General features: G+C 33.8%; 1 protein-coding gene across 4 annotated transcripts in view; it reads right to left on the bottom strand.

Annotated features, from left to right (window-relative positions):
• Window positions 1-24,043, bottom strand: part of LOC109793741 (uncharacterized) — a 62,903-nt gene that overhangs the window by 15,751 nt on the left and 23,109 nt on the right. For 2 of the 4 annotated variants that reach the window (XM_083070176.1, XM_083070173.1), the window contains exons 3-6: window positions 17,248-20,222; window positions 16,918-17,166; window positions 16,064-16,783; window positions 80-892 (exon numbers count right to left, since the gene is read on the bottom strand). In XM_083070176.1, coding sequence (XP_082926302.1) covers window positions 80-892; window positions 16,064-16,783; window positions 16,918-17,166; window positions 17,248-20,175 — 4,710 coding nt within the window. In that variant the 5' untranslated portion in view covers window positions 20,176-20,222. Of the gene's footprint in view, window positions 1-79; window positions 893-16,063; window positions 16,784-16,917; window positions 17,167-17,247; window positions 20,408-24,043 lie in introns of those variants that run through there. The other 2 variants (XM_083070174.1, XM_083070175.1) reach the window with 2 other exon arrangements.

The raw sequence follows: 24,043 nt of genomic DNA, 5'->3' as shown, positions 1-24,043 counted from the left end.
TCAATTAAATTAATTCTTGTATTATGTTAAATTTTATGAATGAAGTTTTCCAAACAACATGAATGATAAATGTAAGTACCTTATCATTGGAAACTTTTTGTATGATGCCATTCAAGTCGCTTTCCCACTGCCATTTCGCTTCTTCTTCTCCTTCAACAGCAAGTATATTATTTTGTAACTTTGGTGCACTTGCCAGTTTCTCCGAGAATGTTTTCATGTTGGGGCATTCTCTCACGATCAATATTTCCAATAAAGGGAATTTGAATTTACAATTCTCGTTGCTGCAAAAACTTGTGAGGTGTTTTAGAGTCACAAGTTCTATAGTAATCAAATTGCTAAATACAATTTCGATGTTTTCTTTTTCATTTCCCTCATAGCTTATTATTATTTCCTTTATTTCATTACAATCGATTACCTTCATGGTCTTAAGTTGAACCAAGCTTTTTGCCATTGAGGATGCCATTAAATTCCTTAATCCATGACAAGACTTTACTTCCAAATATGTCAAGTAAGTCAATGATACCGAGGGAGGAGCTAAAATGCTCAAATTGTGGCACTTTAGTAAGGTCAAAAGTTCAAGTCTCCGTAGAAACGGGTGTCGTTCAAGTCCTATATCCTCTGTAAATGTATATGACAAAACCAATTCCTTCAACTGTAATACGGTTCCTAATCTTTCCTGTGGTGCAATGTTTGCACTTGGCTTCAACCATTCAAGCGATAACTTTTCTAGATTTGGCATTCTGTACAGAAACTGGTAGAGAGAGTCAAAACTAACTTCCCCGGAGATACAAAGCTGTTTTAAACGGTGCATTCTGTACATTTTGGTGTTGCTCAATAACCACTTCTCTGCTTGGTCAAAGTCAATTTTCAAATACTCCAAGTTGGGAAAAACCTAGAGAAAAATGAAATAAAAGTGAATACTACGAAGAAGGAGGTTACTTTATATATATAAGCTTATCCCCCATCTTTCCATTTATTTTATTTTATTACGCTTTTCTGTTTGGATTTTGTTGTTACGATTGCAGCAGTTTAATTGTGATTTTTGTTTGTGTTTGTTCATAAATTACTACAAGGCAAACACCTCTATTATGTTAAGACACAACTAATAGGAAAGGAAAAAAAAAAAATGACACAAAAGCCCGTGTTGCATTAATGCAAATTTTACTACATTGGGCACCATTTAAATTTTACAATATTTTGTTATTATATTGGCCACAAAATTTATATCTATTGCCAATTCAACATGCTTCTTATGTGGCAGTTATTTGTCTTCTATTGAAAGTGAGACTTCATATTCATTTAGAAAGAAAAAAGATTAGTTATTAAGAATGTGTCAGTTTTTACTTTTCTTTATCAAAATCCAAATATTATTATTATTATTATTATTATTATTTATTATTATTATTATTATTATTTTATATATTTTTCATAACTTTGAATGTTTGTTGAAATCTTTGGAGCCTTTTAAATGTTATAAATTCATAGTTTTTTTAAATCTTTTAAATTTTTATGATAGAAATCCATTAAAATTTAAACTATAAAATTATGATTATAAAATTCTTTTAAAAAAGATTTATAAGTCATTATATTTTTATATAATTTTTTAAAAATTATAAACCTTTATTTTTATACCTAGATAATCTTTTAAAATCTCAATCTAAATATGAAAAAAAAATATAAAAGATGAAGAAAAAAAAAAACTCAATCCAATACATCTCTCTTATTATAATTTAATAGATTTTGAAAATATAGGAGATAGATCACCAATCATCCATAAAATTAAATGGATAAATTGAATCTAATTCATAAATATTATATATTGTAATAAATGGATTAAATGAGTTTTCTTGTGGATAAATGATAGGTAAGTAACGAGATAGTCCAACCAAGTTGAGAAATCATTCCACTACCCCTCTCACCCTTTTACATTGTCACTCACTGATAAGTGTCTAATTAGTTTGATTTAGATTCACTGGAGACACTTATCTAGTAGAATTTTTGTTTTTATTAATGTTATTTTGTTAAATATATGCTTGGAATCAAAGAGGTATGTTTGATGATGATGAGCACAGAGAACATGAAGTTTTTGATCTAATTCGGTGCTTATTTGATAGGATTTAAACTCTGAAGAAGAGAAGGAGTATTTGTTGCCTCTAATCCGCTCAGCGGATACAAGGCGCTCAGCGGATTTGCTCCAGAAGCCAATGATACTTTCTGCCATCAATCCGCTCAGCCATCACAATCCGCTCAGCGGATTGGTCCCAGTGTGTTCACCGCCTCAGAGGCGCTGAGCGGATATAAGGCGCTCAGCGCCTGGGTTCCTTCATGGTGAAGAATTCTCAATCCGCTCAGCTGTTTCAAGGCGCTGAGCGGATTCATCTTTCTCCTGCACACTCTGTTTCAATATAAAAGGAAGAAGAACAGAAGAGAGTGTAGTTTTTTTGGGAGTCCAAAACAGAATAGAAAGCAACAGGGGGAAAGATAGAGCATTCTGGAGCTCGTGGGAACGCGAATCTCTAAAGACCTTCTTCATCTCCTACATCTTAACTTGTAATTTGGTGATTTCTTTTACTATGGAGAACTAAAAGCTCTAAGTTTGGGATTGATGTAGTCATCAAACTCCTATGTATTTCTCTTTGATTCATTCATATATATTATCTGCTACTCTTTGTTAGTGATTTGTATTCCATTCTTAATGCTTAGATAAACTGATCACTTATCTTTGATCTTGGATTTAGGATTTAGTTGGAAAACATTTTCTGGATCCAGATTTGAATCAAATCACCTATTAGTTTTAAGAGCCAGGGATGGTCTTGATCCTAATAGTTGTAAAAAGTTCCGATTCGTAATGCGGGATGTTGAACTAAATGAAGTGAGGAATCATTCATTGAGTTGAATATCTCAGAATTTCTTATGCCAAGGGATTGGATTTGAATGAAAATAGAGAATGCAATAACAATGAGTAGTGGAAATTTTAGAAAGAATCAATAGAAATATGTAGGAGGGAGATTGATGAAGTTAATCCTGAACTGTTTCTCATAACTGTTAATTTCCTAAAAGTATTTTATCTTTAGTTATTTGGTTTTAATCACTTTGTTATCATAAGTTTTGGATCTATGTACACACTAAATTTTCAGTTCATAACGTTCCAACTAGTATAGTGGAATTCATAAATTACTTCACAATTCCCTGTGGATCGACAACCTTTTAAAGTATATTACAGAGACTAGGGTGCACTTGCCTATTTCAAAATCCTAACAAGTTTCTTGGCGCCGTTGCCGGGGAATTGTGTCAAGATAGTTTGTGATTTCCACTTGTTCTAGTTGTAGCTTATTGTGCATATTGTTTGTTTCTACTTTGTTAAATATATTATATACCTTTTGTTCTAACTCTTCTGTTTAAGTTCAAGCCAGTCTTTGTATGCGAGGTAAAATTCCTGCTGAGAATTTGCTATTCGATCCAGAAATTGAGAAAACAGCAAGGAAAAATAATAGCAAAAGAAGGCAACAAAAGAAGCTTGAATAGGAGAAACAGGAACAGGAGGATACTTCCACTTCAGTTTCAGCTCAACACTCTGTTCCCAAATCAATGGCTGAAGAAGACACAGGTGGTGAACCTCATCATCAGCCTAGGAGGCTCCTAGGAGAATACAATCATCAGTTGGGTCCTAGGCATTTCTCCAGTATAGTTAGACCAACCAAGGGGGTGGAGATGAAGCCAGCATTATTATCTCTCATCACTGCCAATCAATTTGCAGGAATGGACCATGAAGATCCCTACACACATCTATCTACTTTCTATGAGCTTATTGGTACTATGGGTGTACCTGGAGAAGATGAAGAAGCAGTTTATTTGCGATTGTTTCCCTTCTCTTTGACAGGTAAAGCCAAGACATGGTTGCAGACCCATCCGAATCAGAGCTTAACCAGATGGGAGGATGTAGAAAGGAAGTTTTTGGCAAGATTTTTCCCTCCTTCCAGATATATAAGTGCCAAATCAGCAATTGCAACATTCTCTCAAGGAGCTGATGAGCCTTTATGTGAAGCTTGGGAGAGATATAAATCCTTGCTGAGGAAATGCCCGAATCATGGGTTTGATGACGTGGCGCAACTTAATATGTTCTGTAATGGGTTAAGACCACAGACAAAGATGTTATTGGATGCTTCTGCAGGTGGTTCAATGATGATGAAGGATTCTGAGGAAGCAATTACCATTATTGATGCTTTAGCAGCCAGTGACTACCAAGCTCATCATGATAGGAGCCAGCCTTCAAAAAGGGGAATCCTGGAATTGGATACCCAAAATGCAATCCTGGCCCAGAATAAGCTTCTTTCTCAGCAAATGGAAGAGATAAAGAAGCAGATGTCCAAACTGCAAGTAGGGTCATCTTCACACTCTCAGCAGGTAATGAGATGTGATTTTTGTGCAGGTGATCATCCAAATGGGCATTGCTCTGTCTCTGAATCAGAACAGGAGGAGGAAGTTAATTACATGAGCAATCCAGGAAGGCAAGGGAATTTCTCTGGTAATTATAATCAGAATCAAGGCTGGAGGAATAATCAGAATCAGTATTCTGGGTGGAAACAAGAAGCAGGGCCTTCACAAAGGCAACCTCCGCAAAAGCCATATCAAAATCAGTCTTCTTATCAGCCTGAGAGGTTGTCAAAAATGGAGGAGGCTCTTACACAATTTATGCAGGTTTCCACAACTAATCAGAAGAACACTGAAGCGTCTATCAGAAATTTGGAGGTTCAAATAGGACAGCTAGCCAAGCAGATGGCAGATCAACAAAGCAAAAATTTCTCAGCCAACACACAGGTTAATCCTAAAGAGCATTGCCAGTCGATTACAACTAGGAGAGGCACTGTGATAGGAAAAGGGATTGGTGACAATTTGAGAGAAAATAATGAGAGAAGAGATGAAGAGAAGATTGGAGTTGAGTTAGAAAGTGAGAAAGAGGTGGAGTTAAATAAAGAGGAAAAAAAAACAGAAAATAATAAAAAAGAGAGTGAAAAAAATGAGAGTAGAGATGGAGATGTGAGGGAGGATAGAAAGAAGAAAGGGAAAGAAGTCATTAAGCCTCCTCCAGTGAAGAATCTACCTTACCCACATGCTCCGTCAAAGAAAGACAAAGAACGTCAGTTTGCAAGGTTCCTTGATATAATCAAGAGGTTACAGATCAACATACCTTTTGCAGAGGCCTTGGAACAGATGCCATCTTATGCAAGATTTATGAAAGATCTTTTGACAAAGAAGAGAAAGTTGAGTGAAGATGGAACAGTGGAGTTAGAGGCAGGATGTAGTGCTATAATTCAGAAGTCACTTCCACAAAAGTCTAGAGATCCAGGGAGTTTTACTCTGCCAGTTACTATTGGAAATGTTTCTGTGGGGAAGGCATTGTTGGACTTAGGAGCTAGTATCAATCTGATGCCTTTGTCAATGCTACAGAGGATAGGTGAGGTTGAGGTGAGACCTACTAGAATGACTCTGCAGCTGGCTGATAGGTCCATCAAGTATCCTCATGGTGTTGTTGAAGACCTCTTAGTAAAAGTTGATAAGTTTTGGTTCCCAGTAGATTTTGTTGTCATGGATATGGAGGAAGATTCTGAGGTTCCTCTTATTTTGGGACGACCATTCATGAAGACAGCCAAAGTTATTATTGATGTTGATGATGGGAAACTTAAGGTTAGAGTTCAGGATGATGAAGTGAACTTTGATGTCTTTGAGGCCATGAAACATCCAAGTGATAAGGCAGGTTGTTTCAGAGTGGATGTGATTGATGAGCTGTGTTTGGAAGCTCAAAGAAATTTCTCAGTAGCTACACCATTGGAGAAGGCATTGATGAATGTGGTCAGTGAAATTAATGATGAAGAAGAAAGAGAAATTCAGAAATGTCTGGAGGAGTTGGACAAAGCCAAGGAGATTTCTACTAATCCTGCAAGTGTACAAGAGTTAAAAAAAGGGGACAAGTCTCAACCTCAGCAGCTAGAATTGAAGCAATTGCCAAGCCATCTCAAATATGTGTTTTTAGAGGCAAATGGTGGAAAACCAGTTATAATTAGCAATTCTTTATCTTCGGAGGAGGAAAGGAAGTTAGTTGAGGTTTTAAAAGCGAATGAAGGGGCTATTGGATGGACATTATCTGATCTTAAGGGTATTAGTCCTTCATATTGCATGCACAGAATCTTGATGGAACAGGATTATAGACCTGTAGCACAACCTCAATCCAACAATGAAGGAGGTTGTCAGAAAGGAAGTGATTAAGTTACTTGAAGCTGGAATGATTTACCCTATTTCTGACAGTGCATGGGTTAGTCCTGTTCAGGTGGTACCTAAGAAGGGAGGCATGACGGTGGTGATGAATGACAGGAACGAATTAATTCCTACAAGGACAGTCACTGGTTGGCGGATGTGTATTGATTATCGGAAGCTGAACCAGGCTACAAGGAAGGATCACTTTCCATTGCCCTTCATGGACCAGATGCTAGAGAGGTTGGCAGGTCAGGCTTTCTATTGTTTCTTGGACGGTTATTCTGGGTATAATCAGATAGCAGTTGACCCGAAGGACCAGGAAAAGACAGCATTCACATGTCCTTTTGGCGTTTTTGCATATAGAAAGATGCCATTTGGATTATGTAACGCACCAGCCACGTTTCAGAGGTGCATGTTGGCCATATTCTCTGATCTTGTTGAAAAATGTATTGAGATTTTCATGGATGATTTCTCAGTTTTTGGATCATCATTTGATTCATGTTTGGAGAATCTCAACATGGTATTGAGGAGGTGCGTAGAAACAAATCTGGTTCTTAATTGGGAGAAGTGTCATTTTATGGTAACTGAAGGAATAGTGCTTGGCCACAAAGTTTCTGAGAAAGGTATCGAGGTGGATCCAGCTAAGGTTGAGGTCATTTCTAAGCTTCCTCCACCATCAAATGTGAAGGGAATTAGAAGTTTTCTTGGACATGCTGGATTTTATAGGCGGTTCATCAAAGATTTCTCAAAGATCGCTAAACCGCTCAGCAATCTCCTTGTGAAGGATGTTAAGTTTAAATTTGATGATAATTGCTTATCTGCCTTTTCACTCTTAAAGCAAAAGTTGTGTTCAGCACCCATAATCACTAGCGCAGATTGGAATTTTGATTTTGAATTAATGTGTGATGCGAGTGATTATGCAGTAGGTGCTGTACTAGGACAAAGGAAAAACAAAATTTTTCATGCCATACATTATGCGAGTAAAGTCTTGAATGAAACTCAAATGAATTATGCAACCACAGAAAAAGAATTACTTGCAATAGTGTATGCACTTGAAAAATTTCGTTCTTATTTGATTGGCTCAAAAATTACTGTTTTTACTGACCATGCAGCAATCAAGTATTTGTTAACTAAATCTGATTCCAAACCAAGGTTAATAAGATGGATTTTATTGTTACAGGAATTTGATTTAGAGATAAAGGATAAGAAAGGCTGTGAAAACCAAATTGCAGATCACCTTTCCAGATTGGAAAATGATGAGGTGACCATACTTGAAAGTGCAATCCATGAAGAATTTCCAGATGAAAAATTGTTCTTGGTACAGGAACGACCTTGGTTTGCTGATATGGCAAATTTTAAAGCAGCCGGGGTCATTCCGGAAGATTTTAATTGGCAGCAGAGAAAGAAATTCTTCAAGGATTCCACTTACTATGTATGGGATGATCCTTATTTATTTAAGATTGGTGCTGATGGTTTATTAAGAAGGTGTGTTTCAGGTACAGAGGTCAAGGATATCTTGTGGCACTGCCACAATTCACCTTATGGAGGTCATTACAATGGAGAGCGCACAGCAGCAAAGATTCTTCAGTCTGGATTTTACTGGCCTTCTATCTTTAAGGACTCTCATGAACACTGCAAGAATTGTGATAAGTGTCAGAGAACTGGAGGAATTTCCAAGAGACATGAATTACCATTGCAGAACATCCTTGAAGTTGAGGTTTTTGATTGCTGGGGAATTGACTTTGTAGGACCACTTCCTTCCTCTTATTCCAATGAGTACATTTTGGTTGCTGTGGATTATGTTTCTAAATGGGTGGAAGCTTTAGCAACTCAGAAGGCTGATGCACGAACGGTGATCAAGTTCTTGAAGAAGAATATCTTTACTCGATTTGGAACACCGAGAGTGCTCATTAGTGATGGCGGTTCTCATTTCTGTAACACACAGCTGAAAAATGTGTTGCAACACTATGGAGTGAGACACAAGGTAGCTACACCTTACCATCCTCAGACAAATGGACAGGCAGAGGTTTCCAATAGGGAGTTGAAGAAAATTTTAGAAAAGACGGTTGCCAGTTCAAGAAAAGATTGGTCTTTGAAATTGGATGACACATTGTGGGCTTACAGGACAGCATACAAAACTCCAACCGGACTATCTCCATTTCAGCTTGTCTATGGGAAAGCCTGTCATCTTCCAGTTGAGTTGGAGCATAAGGCCTATTGGGCTTTGAAAGCATTGAATTTTGATTTGAAAGCTGCAGGTGAAAAGAGAAAGGTCCAGTTACACGAGCTTGAAGAGATGCGGTTACAAGCTTACGAATCATCACGGATTTATAAAAGCAAGGTCAAGTCTTATCATGATAGAAAGATTATCCAGAGAAACTTCCAACCAGGCCAACAAGTGTTATTGTTCAATTCCAGGTTAAGATTATTCCCTGGAAAACTCAAATCCAAATGGTCAGGTCCCTTTATCATCAAATCTGTTAAGCCATATGGGGCAGTGGAATTGGAAGAACCAAACTCTGGAAGATCTTGGATGGTAAATGGTCAGAGGATTAAACCATACTTGGGTGGTGATGTTGAGCAACTCACCACAATCACTCATCTTCATGATCTATGATTTCAAGAAGTGTCAAGCTAATGACAATAAAGAAGCGCTTGCTGGGAGGCAACCCAGACATTATGTTTTTAAAAGTGGTTTGATTATTTAGTAGTACATGTTTAATTTCATATGTGTGAGGTTTTAGGGAATAAGTTTAGGATTTAATGCTTACAATAAATCCAAAAATATTGTGTTAAATTATGCAATTTCTTTGATGTTCAGTGTGTGTTTGTGTTTTGAGGGAGTAGAGGAAGAATAGTAAGGAATTTGGGATCAAAACTGAGCTCGAATAATGTTTGTTTCAATCCAGGACTCAATGGCTCAGCCCCTCTAAAGGGCTCAGCCCCTTATATCAGTTAACAAATTAGATGAGTCACTGGAAGCTAGGCGCTCAGCGCCTGGGAGGCGCTCAGCGCTTACAAAGAGGAAAGGTTCCTGGAAGCTAGGCGCTCAGCGCCTGGTATGCGCTCAGCGCCTGGAAGGAGAAAACCCCTAGGCCTCTCTGGAGCCAATTGGCTCAGCGGAATTAAGGCGCTCAGCGCCTGGGATTTAGTGAGCTCTCTGGAGCCAAAGCGCTCAGCGCTTTACAAGCGCTGAGCGGATTCGTGACGGGCTTAGACTTAACCAGAACTGAAAGGTCTCAACTGAAGTGTTACTCATTAAAACCCACTCAATCCATTCCCATTCTACATCATCTTTTCCTCTCCCTCGTGCTATTCCTATTTTCACATATCTGCTCCCTATTCCCTTGCTTCTTTGATTTTCTTTGTGCTTCCAACAGATTTCAGGTATGTCCAAGCATGTTCTTCTTCTGCACCATCCCTTGGTTTTCATGGATGAAGTTTTATGTCATTGTTTTATGCTGATTAGGGTTTAAATTCTTCCAATCTATTCCTTAAACCTTGTAATTCCATTGGGTTAATTTTAATACTGTATGTTGGGGTTTTGAATTTCACATCAAGTTCATATGCTGGGTTAGGGTTCATGAGTTTCTGCAATCCATGTTAAAGGCTTAGTCTTGTAGATTCATTGTCTTGTATTAGAAGCCAAAATTATGTTTCGTGACAAAACTGTGTTAGGGTTCATTGCTTGTTGGGTTGCATGTTCAAAAAAAAAAAAAAAAAAAAAAAAAAAAAAACTGAAGCTTTTCAAATTCTGAGTAAAACCGCTCAGCGGATGTGAGGCGCTGAGCGGATGGGAGCCAGGAACTCCCCTTGCTCAAGACGCTCAGCGGTTTCCAAGCGCTGAGCGGATTAAGGTCAGAGACCCATGGTTGCTCAAGGCGCTCAGCGGTTCTGAGGCGCTGAGCGGATCAGAGGCAGAGGCTCCTGTTATTTTCTTATTGAATAAATCATTTTAAATTACCTAACACTTGTGGTTACCATTGTTTTTCAATGAATTGCAGATGGGAAAATCAAGATCCACTCATGAGATCCCAGCTAGTAAGAAGAGGAAGGAGGCTGCTTCTTCAAACCCTCCTCCACATGAGTCTGAAACTGAGGAACCTACTCAGTCACCTGTGGCTTCAATCCGTCTGGACAGAAGTAGATTCATGACCAAAACTAAGCAGCAGAGATATACTGAGTTGGAGCCCCGCCAAATAGTTGCTGAAAGACGGGTGGAGTTGGAAGCTGGAGAATACATGGAATTTCAAAGAGAACTGACTCACAGGAAATGGAATAAGCTGGCTACTCCTGAGAAGAAATATAATGAAGAGATTATCAAGGAGTTTTATGCCAATGCTCTCCCACTTCAGAGGACTGATAAAAACAGAACCAGCTGGGTTAGAGGAGCTGTGGTCAGTTATTCTAGAGATGCCATTCAGCAATATTTGAGCACTCGTGATGTTCTGGGAGGTGATGGTTTGGATGAATATGGCCGGTTGAAGAAGGCCCGAGCTTTTAATGCTGACAAAATGGCCAAGGTGTTGTGTCTACCGGGCTGTACATATACAGTGGGAATCACAGGTAACCCTGTTTCATTCTTACGGAAGAACCTGACTACCATTGCACGTATCTGGCAAAATTTTTTATACTGCAATGTGTACTGCATCACCCACATATCTGATCTGAACATGCCCAGAGCCACACTTCTTTACTCCATTTTGCAAAAGACTGAGATAGATATAGCCACTGTTATTTCAGATGAAATACATAAGATTGTGCTATCCTCTTCTTCTTCAACAGGTGTTTCTAAGCCTTTGGGTTTTCCAGGTTTAATTACTGGTTTATGTTTAGTTAATGGTTCTCGTCTGCCTGGTAATTTAAATAAATCTCTTAGGCCTCCCATTAATGCTGCATATATTAAAACACATTGCACAAGTGAGCAGCATGGAGATGCTTCACAACCGAGACATCCGAGGCATATGCAAGGAACTTCTTCCTCTCAAGTACCTGCTCAGGATTTCATGGCTGCACATTTTCATCACATAGAGCAGCAGAATCTGGCCAACCATCTAGCGTTGATGTCACTGAACACCAGCATGTATCATGCTCATCAGCAACAGTTTCATGGTGGCCCTCCTTTTCAATGGCCATCCCCAGAAGCTTTTCAGCAGCACTTTTATTGGCCTGGGGACAGTCCTCACTTTGAGGGAGGAGAGGAGCAGCAGCAGACAATGCCAGAGGATGAGCAGGAGCAAGAAGGTGGAGCCGGCGATGAAGAGCAAGAAGGTGGAGAGGGAGATGCAGAAGAAGAAGAAGACCATGATGATGTGGCTGACATTTGAAGGGGTTTCTTTACAGTTTATTTTGTTTCGTTTCAACTAGTTTCAGTCTTTTACGGTTATTTTAAGTGTTTGGTTGCTACTTTGGTTTGATGATGGTTTGTTTGAGATTGACTTTTCTGTTGGATTTTGCTATGATTGCGAGTTCATGTGGGTTGTCAGTTAAACCTTTTCGTATAAGACTTAGGGGCAATTTCATGATTCCAAGTTTTCAATGATCAATGTTTGCTAATCTGGAAGTCATATTGTTGCATAATTGGTTACAATTTTGGCTGTGGTTGTGTGCTTCAAGTCTGTTTAAGAGAAGTTGAAATAATTCTGAAGTTGTTGATGTTAGGGCACTTAACTAACCCGTGAGAGTGAGTGAGCCAAACAGTTAAAATTAAATCTTGGAGAGTCATCACTAATTCATGCGGTCAGTTTTGTTTGAGTCTTTCATGAGTTACAAGTTGAGCGATGCATGAAATTTCTAAGGCAATGCATAATTTAACTAGTAGCTAAAAAGCCAACCCATGAATATTTGAACACAAAAGTATAACCCTAAACAGAACCCTTAAGCCTAAAAAGAAAAACCATGAATATCCTTAGCCTTATTGGTAAGAGACATTTTCATAAACAAGAGGGTTTGAATTAAGTTGGGGGTAGTTTGTATGAAGAGATCATGTGGTTGAAGCTGAATTTTACAGGCAAACAAGTTTTCTGTTTATTTTGTAAAAAAAAAAAAAATATATATATATATATATATATATATATATATTTTATATGTATATATATATAGTTATAATCAAGGTTCCTTATCATCACTCCATTAAATCGTGTATATTCTGAAAGTGAAGGAACCAAGGAGTTCAACCCAAGAGGGATGAGGTGTAAAGAATCAAGAGAACTCAAGCTAGAGCAAGGAATTGATTAATATTAACCCAATTGAGTGAAAATGTCTCTTGTCAAACAGGTTTTCAGATCAGATTCCCAAAGAAAAACCAAATCTCTGTTAGCCAAGCCATGTTACAACCCTCTTAAGTCCTTAGTAATTCGTGCTTAGTTTTGACAATGAACTTGTGAGAGACAGGTAACAAATCAGACTTAGCTTGTTTGGTGCATGAAAAGAGAGAAACACTTACCTTCACAACAGAATAAGAGAGTTATACAGTGATGAGGAAATTTTAGTGCTCTTGGCGGAAACAATGAATGATGAATGGATATTTTCCTTGAATGTGCTTGCGGTTCATAATGATAGTTATAAATTGGGTACCATTTGTTGTAGCATGTACTCATCGGATTTTGCAAATAAGTTCATTGTATTCTTTGAACTCATGAAAATATATTGACATATTTGCTGGGTGACACTTTCTTAGTGAAAAAAAAAAAAAAAAAAAAAAAAAATTTATATAATAAATAAATTTTGAGTCAGTCATGCCATTCTCAATGAGGTTCTGTTGTTTGAGGACAAACAAATTTCTAAGTTGGGGGTAGTTTGATAAGTGTCTAATTAGTTTGATTTAGATTCACTGGAGACACTTATCTAGTAGAATTTTTGTTTTTATTAATGTTATTTTGTTAAATATATGCTTGGAATCAAAGAGGTATGTTTGATGATGATGAGCACAGAGAACATGAAGTTTTTGATCTAATTCGGTGCTTATTTGATAGGATTTAAACTCTGAAGAAGAGAAGGAGTATTTGTTGCCTCTAATCCGCTCAGCGGATACAAGGCGCTCAGCGGATTTGCTCCAGAAGCCAATGATACTTTCTGCCATCAATCCGCTCAGCCATCACAATCCGCTCAGCGGATTGGTCCCAGTGTGTTCACCGCCTCAGAGGCGCTGAGCGGATATAAGGCGCTCAGCGCCTGGGTTCCTTCATGGTGAAGAATTCTCAATCCGCTCAGCTGTTTCAAGGCGCTGAGCGGATTCATCTTTCTCCTGCACACTCTGTTTCAATATAAAAGGAAGAAGAACAGAAGAGAGTGTAGTTTTTTTGGGAGTCCAAAACAGAATAGAAAGCAACAGGGGGAAAGATAGAGCATTCTGGAGCTCGTGGGAACGCGAATCTCTAAAGACCTTCTTCATCTCCTACATCTTAACTTGTAATTTGGTGATTTCTTTTACTATGGAGAACTAAAAGCTCTAAGTTTGGGATTGATGTAGTCATCAAACTCCTATGTATTTCTCTTTGATTCATTCATATATATTATCTGCTACTCTTTGTTAGTGATTTGTATTCCATTCTTAATGCTTAGATAAACTGATCACTTATCTTTGATCTTGGATTTAGGATTTAGTTGGAAAACATTTTCTGGATCCAGATTTGAATCAAATCACCTATTAGTTTTAAGAGCCAGGGATGGTCTTGATCCTAATAGTTGTAAAAAGTTCCGATTCGTAATGCGGGATGTTGAACTAAATGAAGTGAGGAATCATTCATTGAGTTGAATATCTCAGAATTTCTTATGCCAAGGGATTGGATTTGAATGAAAATAGAGAATGCAATAACAATGAGTAGTGGAAATTTTAGAAAGAATCAATAGAAATATGTAGGAGGGAGATTGATGAAGTTAATCCTGAACTGTTTCTCATAACTGTTAATTTCCTAAAAGTATTTTATCTTTAGTTATTTGGTTTTAATCACTTTGTTATCATAAGTTTTGGATCTATGTACACACTAAATTTTCAGTTCATAACGTTCCAACTAGTATAGTGGAATTCATAAATTACTTCACAATTCCCTGTGGATCGACAACCTTTTAAAGTATATTACAGAGACTAGGGTGCACTTGCCTATTTCAAAATCCTAACACTCACCTGTTGAGTCTATTTAAACTTATATATAAGGAAATATCTATTTACTTTAATAATATATCTATTTAAATTTATTTTACTCAATAACTCATGTTATATATCAAATTTTAATAATTTAATCGTTGAATTAAAAGTTCTTAATACATAAATCAAGTTTACAAATTTTTAAAAAATTTAAAAATTATTTAATATTTCATTTCATTAATTTAAATTAACGTATAAAATATTTTTATAATTATTTGTTAATTTAAATTGATGAAATAGAGTATCAAATAATTTTTAAATTTTTTAAAAATTTGTAAACTTGATCTACATACACTAAGACCTTTTAATTTAATGCTTTGATAGTTAAAATTTGATGTAAAATATAAATTATTGAACAAAGTAAGTCTACAATAAGTGAATTTCTTTTCATATATATATATATATATATATATATATATGATTAAGACATTTATCAGAATATATTTCTTTTCCTTATATGGTCTGAAAATTAAAAATATTAGTTATAATAGCATCACGCAAATGTCAAAAGACAAATATTATGGAAAGTTTAAAATGTTTTCAATGAGAATGAAGAAAAGGGTAGAAACATAGCTTGAAGAAAGAAGATTATAAAAAAACCAACAATAACAATAAAAGAAATATACAATAAAAAGATGATACAAGTAAAATAAAAAATAAAATAACATTGAAAGATGCTCTAAAGTTTCAAAGTTTCTAAGGTTAATAATCCTGATTTGTATATTTTAAGATAAGAAGCGGAGAGATAATAATGTAATTATGCAGTACTTACAAAAAAATAAAAATAAAAATAAAGATAAAGATAAAATGATGAAACACAATGAAATAATAATTCTTTTTAATAAAAATAATTTAATTATTATTCATTGTTTTTAAACATTACCTTTTATCTTTCTGGTTAAAATATTTTATTTTAAATTTTATAATATTATTTTGAAATTTTTTAGTTCACATAGTCTATTATTATAAAAATTAAAAGATAAAACTTTAAGAAATAAAAAGAATCAAAAACATTGTATATATATAATAATTAAAACGAAATTTTTTTATTATAAAGACTAATAAATAAATTTTATAAAATTATAATAACAAAGGTATAATTAAACTTAAAAAAATATTATATCCGATCTAGCAATAACAAATTAATAAAGAATAAGGCTGTCAAAATATAATGTCGGTGCTTCCAAAAGAGTTTTCTTATTCGTTCATTCCAAAATGGGTCGATTGAGAAATTGGAATGGAAATAAAAAAAAATGAAAAAAATATTATGCATGATAGATGATAAAAAAAACAAAAAGAAAAAAGATATAAGTAGAATGCAAAAGAAAATGAATAGATGGTGAGTATATTTCTCCTTCAAAAACCATGGTCCTAACTCCTAACATCTTGAAAATAAATAAATAAACATGTACATTAAAGCTGAAAAAAACTAATACTAAAAAAAAAAGCTATTAAATAAAATCAACTGAATTAGAGTTGAATGAGGCGAGCTTTAAACCTTTTACTTCATAGCTTTTTGTCAATATAAAAGAATACTCTAAGAAATACTTTAAATCTTATAATTTATCAAATATTGTTTTAAGTTCTAAATAAAATTGTTGTAAGCCACAAAGAGTGAATAAAGTAGTTTTTTTGTTTTTCGGTGATAGAATTTTCCTTACTTACCTCTTTAGGTGTTGAGAAAATGGCTACTTCTTCATTTGTGCTTTCACTTCTTTCTATTTGGAATGTTTCAAGCTTCTTACAATACACCACGGTCAACCTCTTCATTTTTGGACACTTTATACCATGTCTCCCCTTATAGAAACGCTCCATGTTTTGTAGCCAACAAAATTCCATGCTGGTCAATTTAGGGAACACTAATGGTTCATTGCTTGCTTCTAATCCATCTTCACAAGCAATAATTTCCACCATTCTCCCACAAAATCCTACTGACATGTATTCAATATTTTGAACATCTTTGGCCATAGAAGCCGGAAAGACATTCCACAATTTATCACAAGAAGATACATCTATATTATGCAGTTTTCTGAAGTTGAGAATTCCTCTTGGATCTGTGCTCCACACTTGCTTCAACTTTGGGAGGCGGTAAAGAAAAATACTTTGCAAATTTGTGTCTATCCCACCAGATGCATCTCTTTGTTGGGAATCTTTGATTTCAAAAATCACTTTCACTACCCGACAATTAACAACCTTCAACTTTTCCAAACTTGCATACCATCCTTCCATGTGACTCGAAAAAATCCTGTCTAATTTTTCACATTCTTCAATGTGCACAGAAATGAGACTACAAAAGGAATCAACACTCATTTCAGTCTGCCATATGTCTGTTAACATTTTCATTTTGTTGAGGTGGATTTCCTCCAACTTTGGAAAGACAAAGACCTGCACTTTGATGCAAACAATTCATTAATAAGTAATGAAGCTTAACAAAAATGTCTAAGGAAGAGCATTGCCAAGAACTACACACATAACATTAACTCAACTACAAAACTTTAATTATTTACTCCAATACACACCTTGTCTGGACCATTTCCTTTGGTGCAAAAAATCTTCTCCATCGCATGACACCCACTTACGTAGAGGCTTTTTAGCATGCTCAAACCGCTAGCCACAGACAATGAACACAAATATCTCAACTTATTACAGTCTTTCACAACTAATTTTTTTAATTTTCGAAAGCAAAAGCTTGACAGGGACTGGTCACACCATATCGTATGGATGTCGATTGAGGATAAATTCAAACTTTCTAAATTTGAAATTTTAACCTGCAAGCACGTACACAATTAATATATCTACAAAAAAAAACTCATTAATTAAAAGTAAAAGAAAAGGGTGAAATAGCATACCCGTTCATCAAAGAGAGCAGGAGTCATGTCCCCCTCTACTCTACTATAAAAACTAGTAAATGATGGTGGTAATGATTGTAGAGTCAGAGAGCCCAACTTAGGAAACTCAACCATATCAAAGTTTGCAGGTATTTTAACAATCTCCTCTAAAGAATCACAATCAGAAACTTCAATTATTTCTAAACTAGAAAGAAGTTTAACCATGTAAACTGAGATGATATTCTTCAAATGGGCACACATCTTGACCTTGATAGTCTTCAATTTGGTAAATGAGACATCTGTTACTGGACTACAACATATCATCTCTATGTTCTGCAATTTGTAGAAACATAAAGATTCCAACTTGGGAAAAACATCCAGAGGATGAGCCAAATCCTTTGCCTTGAAGATATGTTCGATGTTAAAATTATTTGTGATAGTTAAGTGTTTCAGATCTGGAAATCCATCCAAATTCAACTCATAAATAACATTTTTAACACCATTTATCTCTCCCAATAACAAATTTTGAACTGTTTTAAACAACAATTTTATCCCATTTTGAGAGTGAATATCATTAGTATCCTTCAGCTGCAATGCCAAAGATCTAAATGGTTCGTACTTATTAGGCATCCTGAAATCTCCACCTGAAAGCACCTTGATGTCTCCAATCACAATCTTGTAATCATTTAAGTTGTCAAAGAACAAGTCCTTGGGAAAAACTGCAACACTTGGGAGGCTCAAGTCCACCACTTTCAATTGATGCAAGTGTTTTAGTCTAGAAAGCAATGAAATTTGCCCATTTGTCTCTTTTACCACAACAGAGTTGATCAAGCACTTTCTTATATATAACTCTTCCAAAGAAGTCAACCTTGATATAGAATTAGGTAGGTACATCCTTTGTATGCAACAATTGCTGGTGTCTAGAGATTGTAGTTTATCTAAACACCACAACTTCGCTGGAAAATTTTCAATTTGAGACCCAGAAAAACTGAGAATTCTTAATTTTTTCAGCGTTCCTATGATTGACAAATTTCCTTTTAATTTGCATCGCTCCAAACAAAGCATTCTGAGATTTGATAGACCTTCAATTAAATCTTTTAAGTTTGACAAATGAAAACCATTCAATATTAACACTTTGAGTTTTTTCATTCTATTAAAAATACCGTCAGGTATTCTCAAAGATGAATCATCCTTATCAATTTGAAAAAAATTAAGTTGAGGACAATTTATATCATCAGGAAGTTCATCGATGATATCACTGTTGCATATAGAAATTGAAGTGCATTTCTCAAGTTCAGGCCAAACATCAAGTTTACCATTTCTCACTGTAAATATATTTTTCTCCTTATGTGCTATTGACAAAGCAGCATCTCGAACCATATCATGCATATTGAAATGATCACTAGAACTTTCATCCAACACCAAACTTGAGCCTTTTAGCTTTTTTATTGATGTATAAATTCTGTCACGAGCTTCCATAAGCGAGTAGACCCCTTCAAGTATGTCCAAACCAACGGAATACTTCACCAAGTCCATAGTTAGTGGTTGATGACCCATTTGAGCACAAAGTAAGAAAATGGACTTGAGTTCCTCACTTTCTAGATGGTCATAACTCATCTTTAAAGAAATTTCCATAGGCTTTTGCACTCCCACCAATTCTTGCTTTTTAAGTTTTTCTAGTTTAGCTTCCCACACTGAGTCACTGTTGTCTCTTAATGCCCTACCAACAGTAATTATTGCCATGGGTATCCCCCCACAATACTTTTTAACAATCTCTTGTTTAATGTCGGACATTTCATTAGATATTCCAGTTGTCTTCTGAAACAACATCAGAGCATCATTGTCATCCAATTTCTCAATGCAAAAAATTGACTTAACATCCATTTCATCAGACAATACTTCTTTAACCCTTGAGGTTAGTAAAATTTTGCACCCCTTATAATCACCAAGAGACTTTTCTTTTTTCATCACTTTGCTCCAAAGATTCACGTCATTTTCAAATGTCTTATTCCCAGGTTTTGAAGGTTGACCATCATCTTTTTCCTTTTTCCCATGTTTTGAAGATGGACCATCATCATTATCTTTTGCCTTTTTCCTCTTGCTTAAATCATCGTCATAACCATTATCATCATCATCATCAAGTGGAATCCCTAACTTGTTCAAATCAAATTTGTCCCATAGGTCATCCAATATTATAAGGGCATTGTCTTTCTCTTTCTTTAACCTCCTTCGTATACAATCAGCTCTCACATTTTCACCAATCCCTTCCAATCTCAAATCTAACCAGTAAGCAATTTCTCCCTGGATTTTTTGCAAATTGGGATTGGCAGTTATTTCTGCTATAGCCACCACATTAAACATCTTGTTTCGAGCTATATTGGCAATTTTTTTTACAAAAGTGGACTTACCAACACCACCTGGCCCATGCAGCCCAATCATTCTGACCATGGGATCTTGAAGTGATGCCAATATGCCATCCATTGTGGATTTTCTAGAACCAAAATCCATGTAGCCAACATTAGACGAAGTGACATCATTAGATGTTACGTTCTCCGTATAGGCAACTTCATCAGACTTGGGGGTCTCATCTCTTAGCTTCTTAACCTCCATTACCATCTTTGTTGCTTGTCTGCTTAGTCTATGCCTATTCCATAAGCGAGGATACCTTGACTTTGTGTGACCTTCATCTTTCATAAAATTCTCAAATTTAGACTCAAATTCACCCACCTCCTGTAACCATTTTGTGACCTTAGCTTCAATCCTTTTTAGATTTTTATCAGCTTCATCAACTTGGTGTTCCAGCCTTTCCTTATCATGTCTAAGATCCTCAACACTATGGTTTAGTTCATCTACATTTTGCTTGTAATCGAGGATGTAGGCCACCTGCTTATAGCCTGGACGAACCACATATTCAAACACTTTTTCCACTATTGGTAGCACATCCCCCATCCCTTTGAGCTTGATTTTCTTGTCCTGGATACGACTACATCTCTTCTCTTTTTCAACAAAACGTAAAAGTGGAAACAGATTAATCAAAAGCTAACTAAGAAAAATAACTTATATTTGATCAATCAAAACTCACGAGTACATTTACTAAAATCAAGTCAAGCAACTATAGATGCTTTGAAAATTATAAAGAAACGTGAAATACAAAAATAAGTAAAATATTAAGTTTTAACATATATTTTTGTCCATATTAAAGAAAATTTTTGTTTTTATTGACTTAGAAGAAATTCTTTGACTTTTTTATTTATTAAATTATATAGTTTTAATCATTATAATTGCGACTTTGCCTGTACTCTATAATTTGCACAGCACACGTTGCTAATGCTTTAGGATGTGTCAACAACCATGCTATGATTTTCCTTTTGGATTTTTTAATTTTCTTAATGATTCTCCATAGAGAAGACCAACAAAACGTTGGAGTTTTAATTTAACGGATAAAAATGGAAAGGAAAAACGTAACTTGCGATCTCCATAATCTAACCCACCTCATTTTCAATCATCCACCCAGACCTTTGGCCTCAAATTGAATATGATTTTGAGCTTGCTCCTTTAAAAACTTAAGAAAAGCACTCTTTATTAAAAAAATACTAATTAAAATTTTTGGACATCTTTGAGAATTTTTTTTCGTAATCGATGCAGAAAAAAAAAAGCAAAATAAATAAATAAATAAAAACAAGTTGGAGTTATTATTTTTAAAATCTTTTTTCTTAAATATATTTTTTAAAATTTAAACAAACAGGTCCACCAATAGAAAAAGAAAAATACATACAAAAGCACTCTTTAATAGACACCAAGTTACTACTGGTTCTCTCTGTTTACCAATTTTGTCTGTACACATCGGTAAAAAAATTGTTCTATATATCAGTAACTCAAATTGATTTCTAGTGAAAGAGAAATAATTGAAAATCAAACATTTATTTATTTAAAGTATACCTGGAACTTTAATTATTTATATTGTCGGTACATAAAGTTTATGTGTATTACACTTAAATAGTTACAATAATATATTACAACAAATTATATATCTAATTGGGGGTAAAATTTTGAATTTTATTATATATAAATGACTTAATTCTGAATCACTATAGTTGATTTATTAGTTTAATTGTGTTAGATGCATAAATACTTTACCATCACCATTATTGTAATTTGTTTTACTGATAAAAACATAATTTAATTCAGCTTTTAATCGGCCTGCATTTTTTAAAAAAAATAAATGGTTTAGTTGTTCTTTTAACTCCACTACTATTATCAAAATTTGGATTTAATCTTCCAACTTCTTTTATAAATTCCATTCTCACTTCCAATATAATATTTTAATTTATTTATTATTTTAATATTCAATTGCTAATGTAAATACATACAATATAATGGTTGTGAACTTGTCCATTTAGATTAATTTTAATTTTTAATTTTTAATTTGAATAAGAAAAATTAATTTCACTAAATATAAAATGTATGTAGAAAGTCTTATTAAATTTTATGAAATAAAAAAATATTTATTTTTAAATATTTAATAATTTGAAATAATTTTCATATTAAATAATATTTAATTAGAAATATGATAGAGAAGTAAGAGAAATAGGAAAAAAAGAGACGTGAAAGAGGGAGGGAAAAACAGAAAAAAAGAAAAAGAAGGACATATAGAGAAAGGAGAGAAATAAAAATAAATAAATAAATAATAAGAGAGAGAATATTTAAGCAGTTCAATACCATGAATTAAATATAAATATTTTGTCAAGTCATTTTAATTTGTTGTTCACCTCACTTAGCCTATTTTATGACAAAGGAGATTTAAGTAAATAAATGATGAGTTATAAATTCATGAAGTAATGAATATATATGAGAAAGTTTTTCATTATTTAAAATATGTAAATCAAAAAAAATGTTGGATCGTCTGAATGAGTGTTTCGAAAGTTGTTTTGAATTATTAAAAAATTAATTTAAATAATATAATATTAAATTAAATAATTATTTTATAACAAATTTAATAAAAGATGTTAAGATTTTAATCTTTCGGAAGCTATTTCGGAATTTGATTAAGAAGATATAACAATCCTCAAATCAAATTAAATTGGTAGTAATTATAAGCATGTGACTTGCGTGTCTTTATTTGAATATTGATTAATTTTATTTTGTATCAGTGAAATTAAGATATCGACAAAAATATATTTTTGCATCATTTATATTATCTATTATTGTGAATTTAGTCTCGTGTTAATTATTTGAATTACTCTAGTCTCACATCTTTAAAATGTATTTTAATGTTTGATTTTTTGTTCCGTCCATTTAAATACTTAATGAGTCTAAACGTGTTATGCTGTCATATCATGTATTATACTATTATGTCATGTGTCATGCCACATGGCACATGATAACATGATATGTGACATGACAACATGACATGTGTCACATCTGTTAAATATTTAAACAGAAGGAACGAAAAATCAAACATTGAGATATATTTTAAAGATGTGAGACTAAATTGATTCAATCAATTAAAGTGAAAATAAATTAAATTTAATAAATAATATGAGATATGAAAAATATATTTTACGTAAGATATTTTATTTCTTTATATTTATTTAACAAAAAATATTTAAAAAATATTCATTTTTTGGTCCTTAAATCTTAAAATTAAAGTCTTAAATTTATAAAGATAATTAATTTTTAATATTATTTGTTATTATTTAAAAATTTAAGAATAATATCATATAAAAGAAGTTAATGTTGAGTTAAAACTAAAAAACAAATTGTGTATATCATTTAAAAAAAAACAAAAAATCAGAAAAGGTGACTGCAATTTTTTTTTTGGCAAAAATCATAGTGAAGTTGAAGCAACATTGAGTTGTTATTACTTCATCTAAAATCAATTTTAAACATTTAATTGATATTTTTTCTCATTTATTCATACTCGCTCTTTTCATTTTAATTTAAGTATCTTTGTGTTTAATGTTTACGGTAATTTAATAGTTTTATTATCTATTTCTCCCATTTTTAAAGTTTCTTTATAAGATTTATGAGTTCTATTTCAAAATTAAAAATGTTATACATATTTTTTTAATTTAATAATTGACAAATTACTACATGTATATGTAAAACTTAAGATAAAAAACATGTATACATAAACATTGAAAGTTGACCGATTAATTACACGTTCAAAATCAACAAAATAAAAAAATAAAAAAAACGTTTTTAATATTTGTAATTCAAACAAAAATTATATTACTTTTAAATCAATTTTATAAAATTGTGTTAATCTAAACTTCCACTACTAAAATCAATCCAATAGTAAAGAAGTAATATATACATAATCTCAAATTTAAACCTTATTATTATTATTATTATTATTATTATTATTATTATTATTATTATTATTTTGATAATTAAAGAAAAAAAATCTAAACTTCCAACGCAGTGTTATCATTACGAGGACTGTGACCTTTTACTAGAGACCCAATTACTTGACTGTCGACCATGATATTTTGCCTAGATTTTCGTAAATTATGTTTATTGAGTAAATTTAGATATTCTATTCAATAATATATTTTATAAGAAAAGTGAAAATTTTGCCACGAATGTATGTAGCTTCGCACTCAATCACCGTGGATTTGAACAAGATTAGTTTTTAACTCATTTTTGCACCAAACATACACCAACTAGTTGATGTTGAAGTAACTTGCCTCGAATACCAAGGTTAATTTTCACAAAAGCATACCGGTGGTGTGTATAGTCGGAATGAACGGTTAGTCACATGAAACAATTCATTTTTTGAACTGTAAAATTGGGTCAACTGCATTCTAATACTTAG

This window comes from Cajanus cajan, chromosome 3 (assembly GCF_000230855.2).
Source record: "Cajanus cajan strain Asha chromosome 3, NIPB_CcT2T_4, whole genome shotgun sequence".
Classification (NCBI taxonomy): domain Eukaryota; kingdom Viridiplantae; phylum Streptophyta; class Magnoliopsida; order Fabales; family Fabaceae; genus Cajanus; species Cajanus cajan.
The sequence above is the reverse complement of the archived record's forward strand: the minus strand, read 5'-3'. Positions and strand labels throughout refer to the sequence as shown.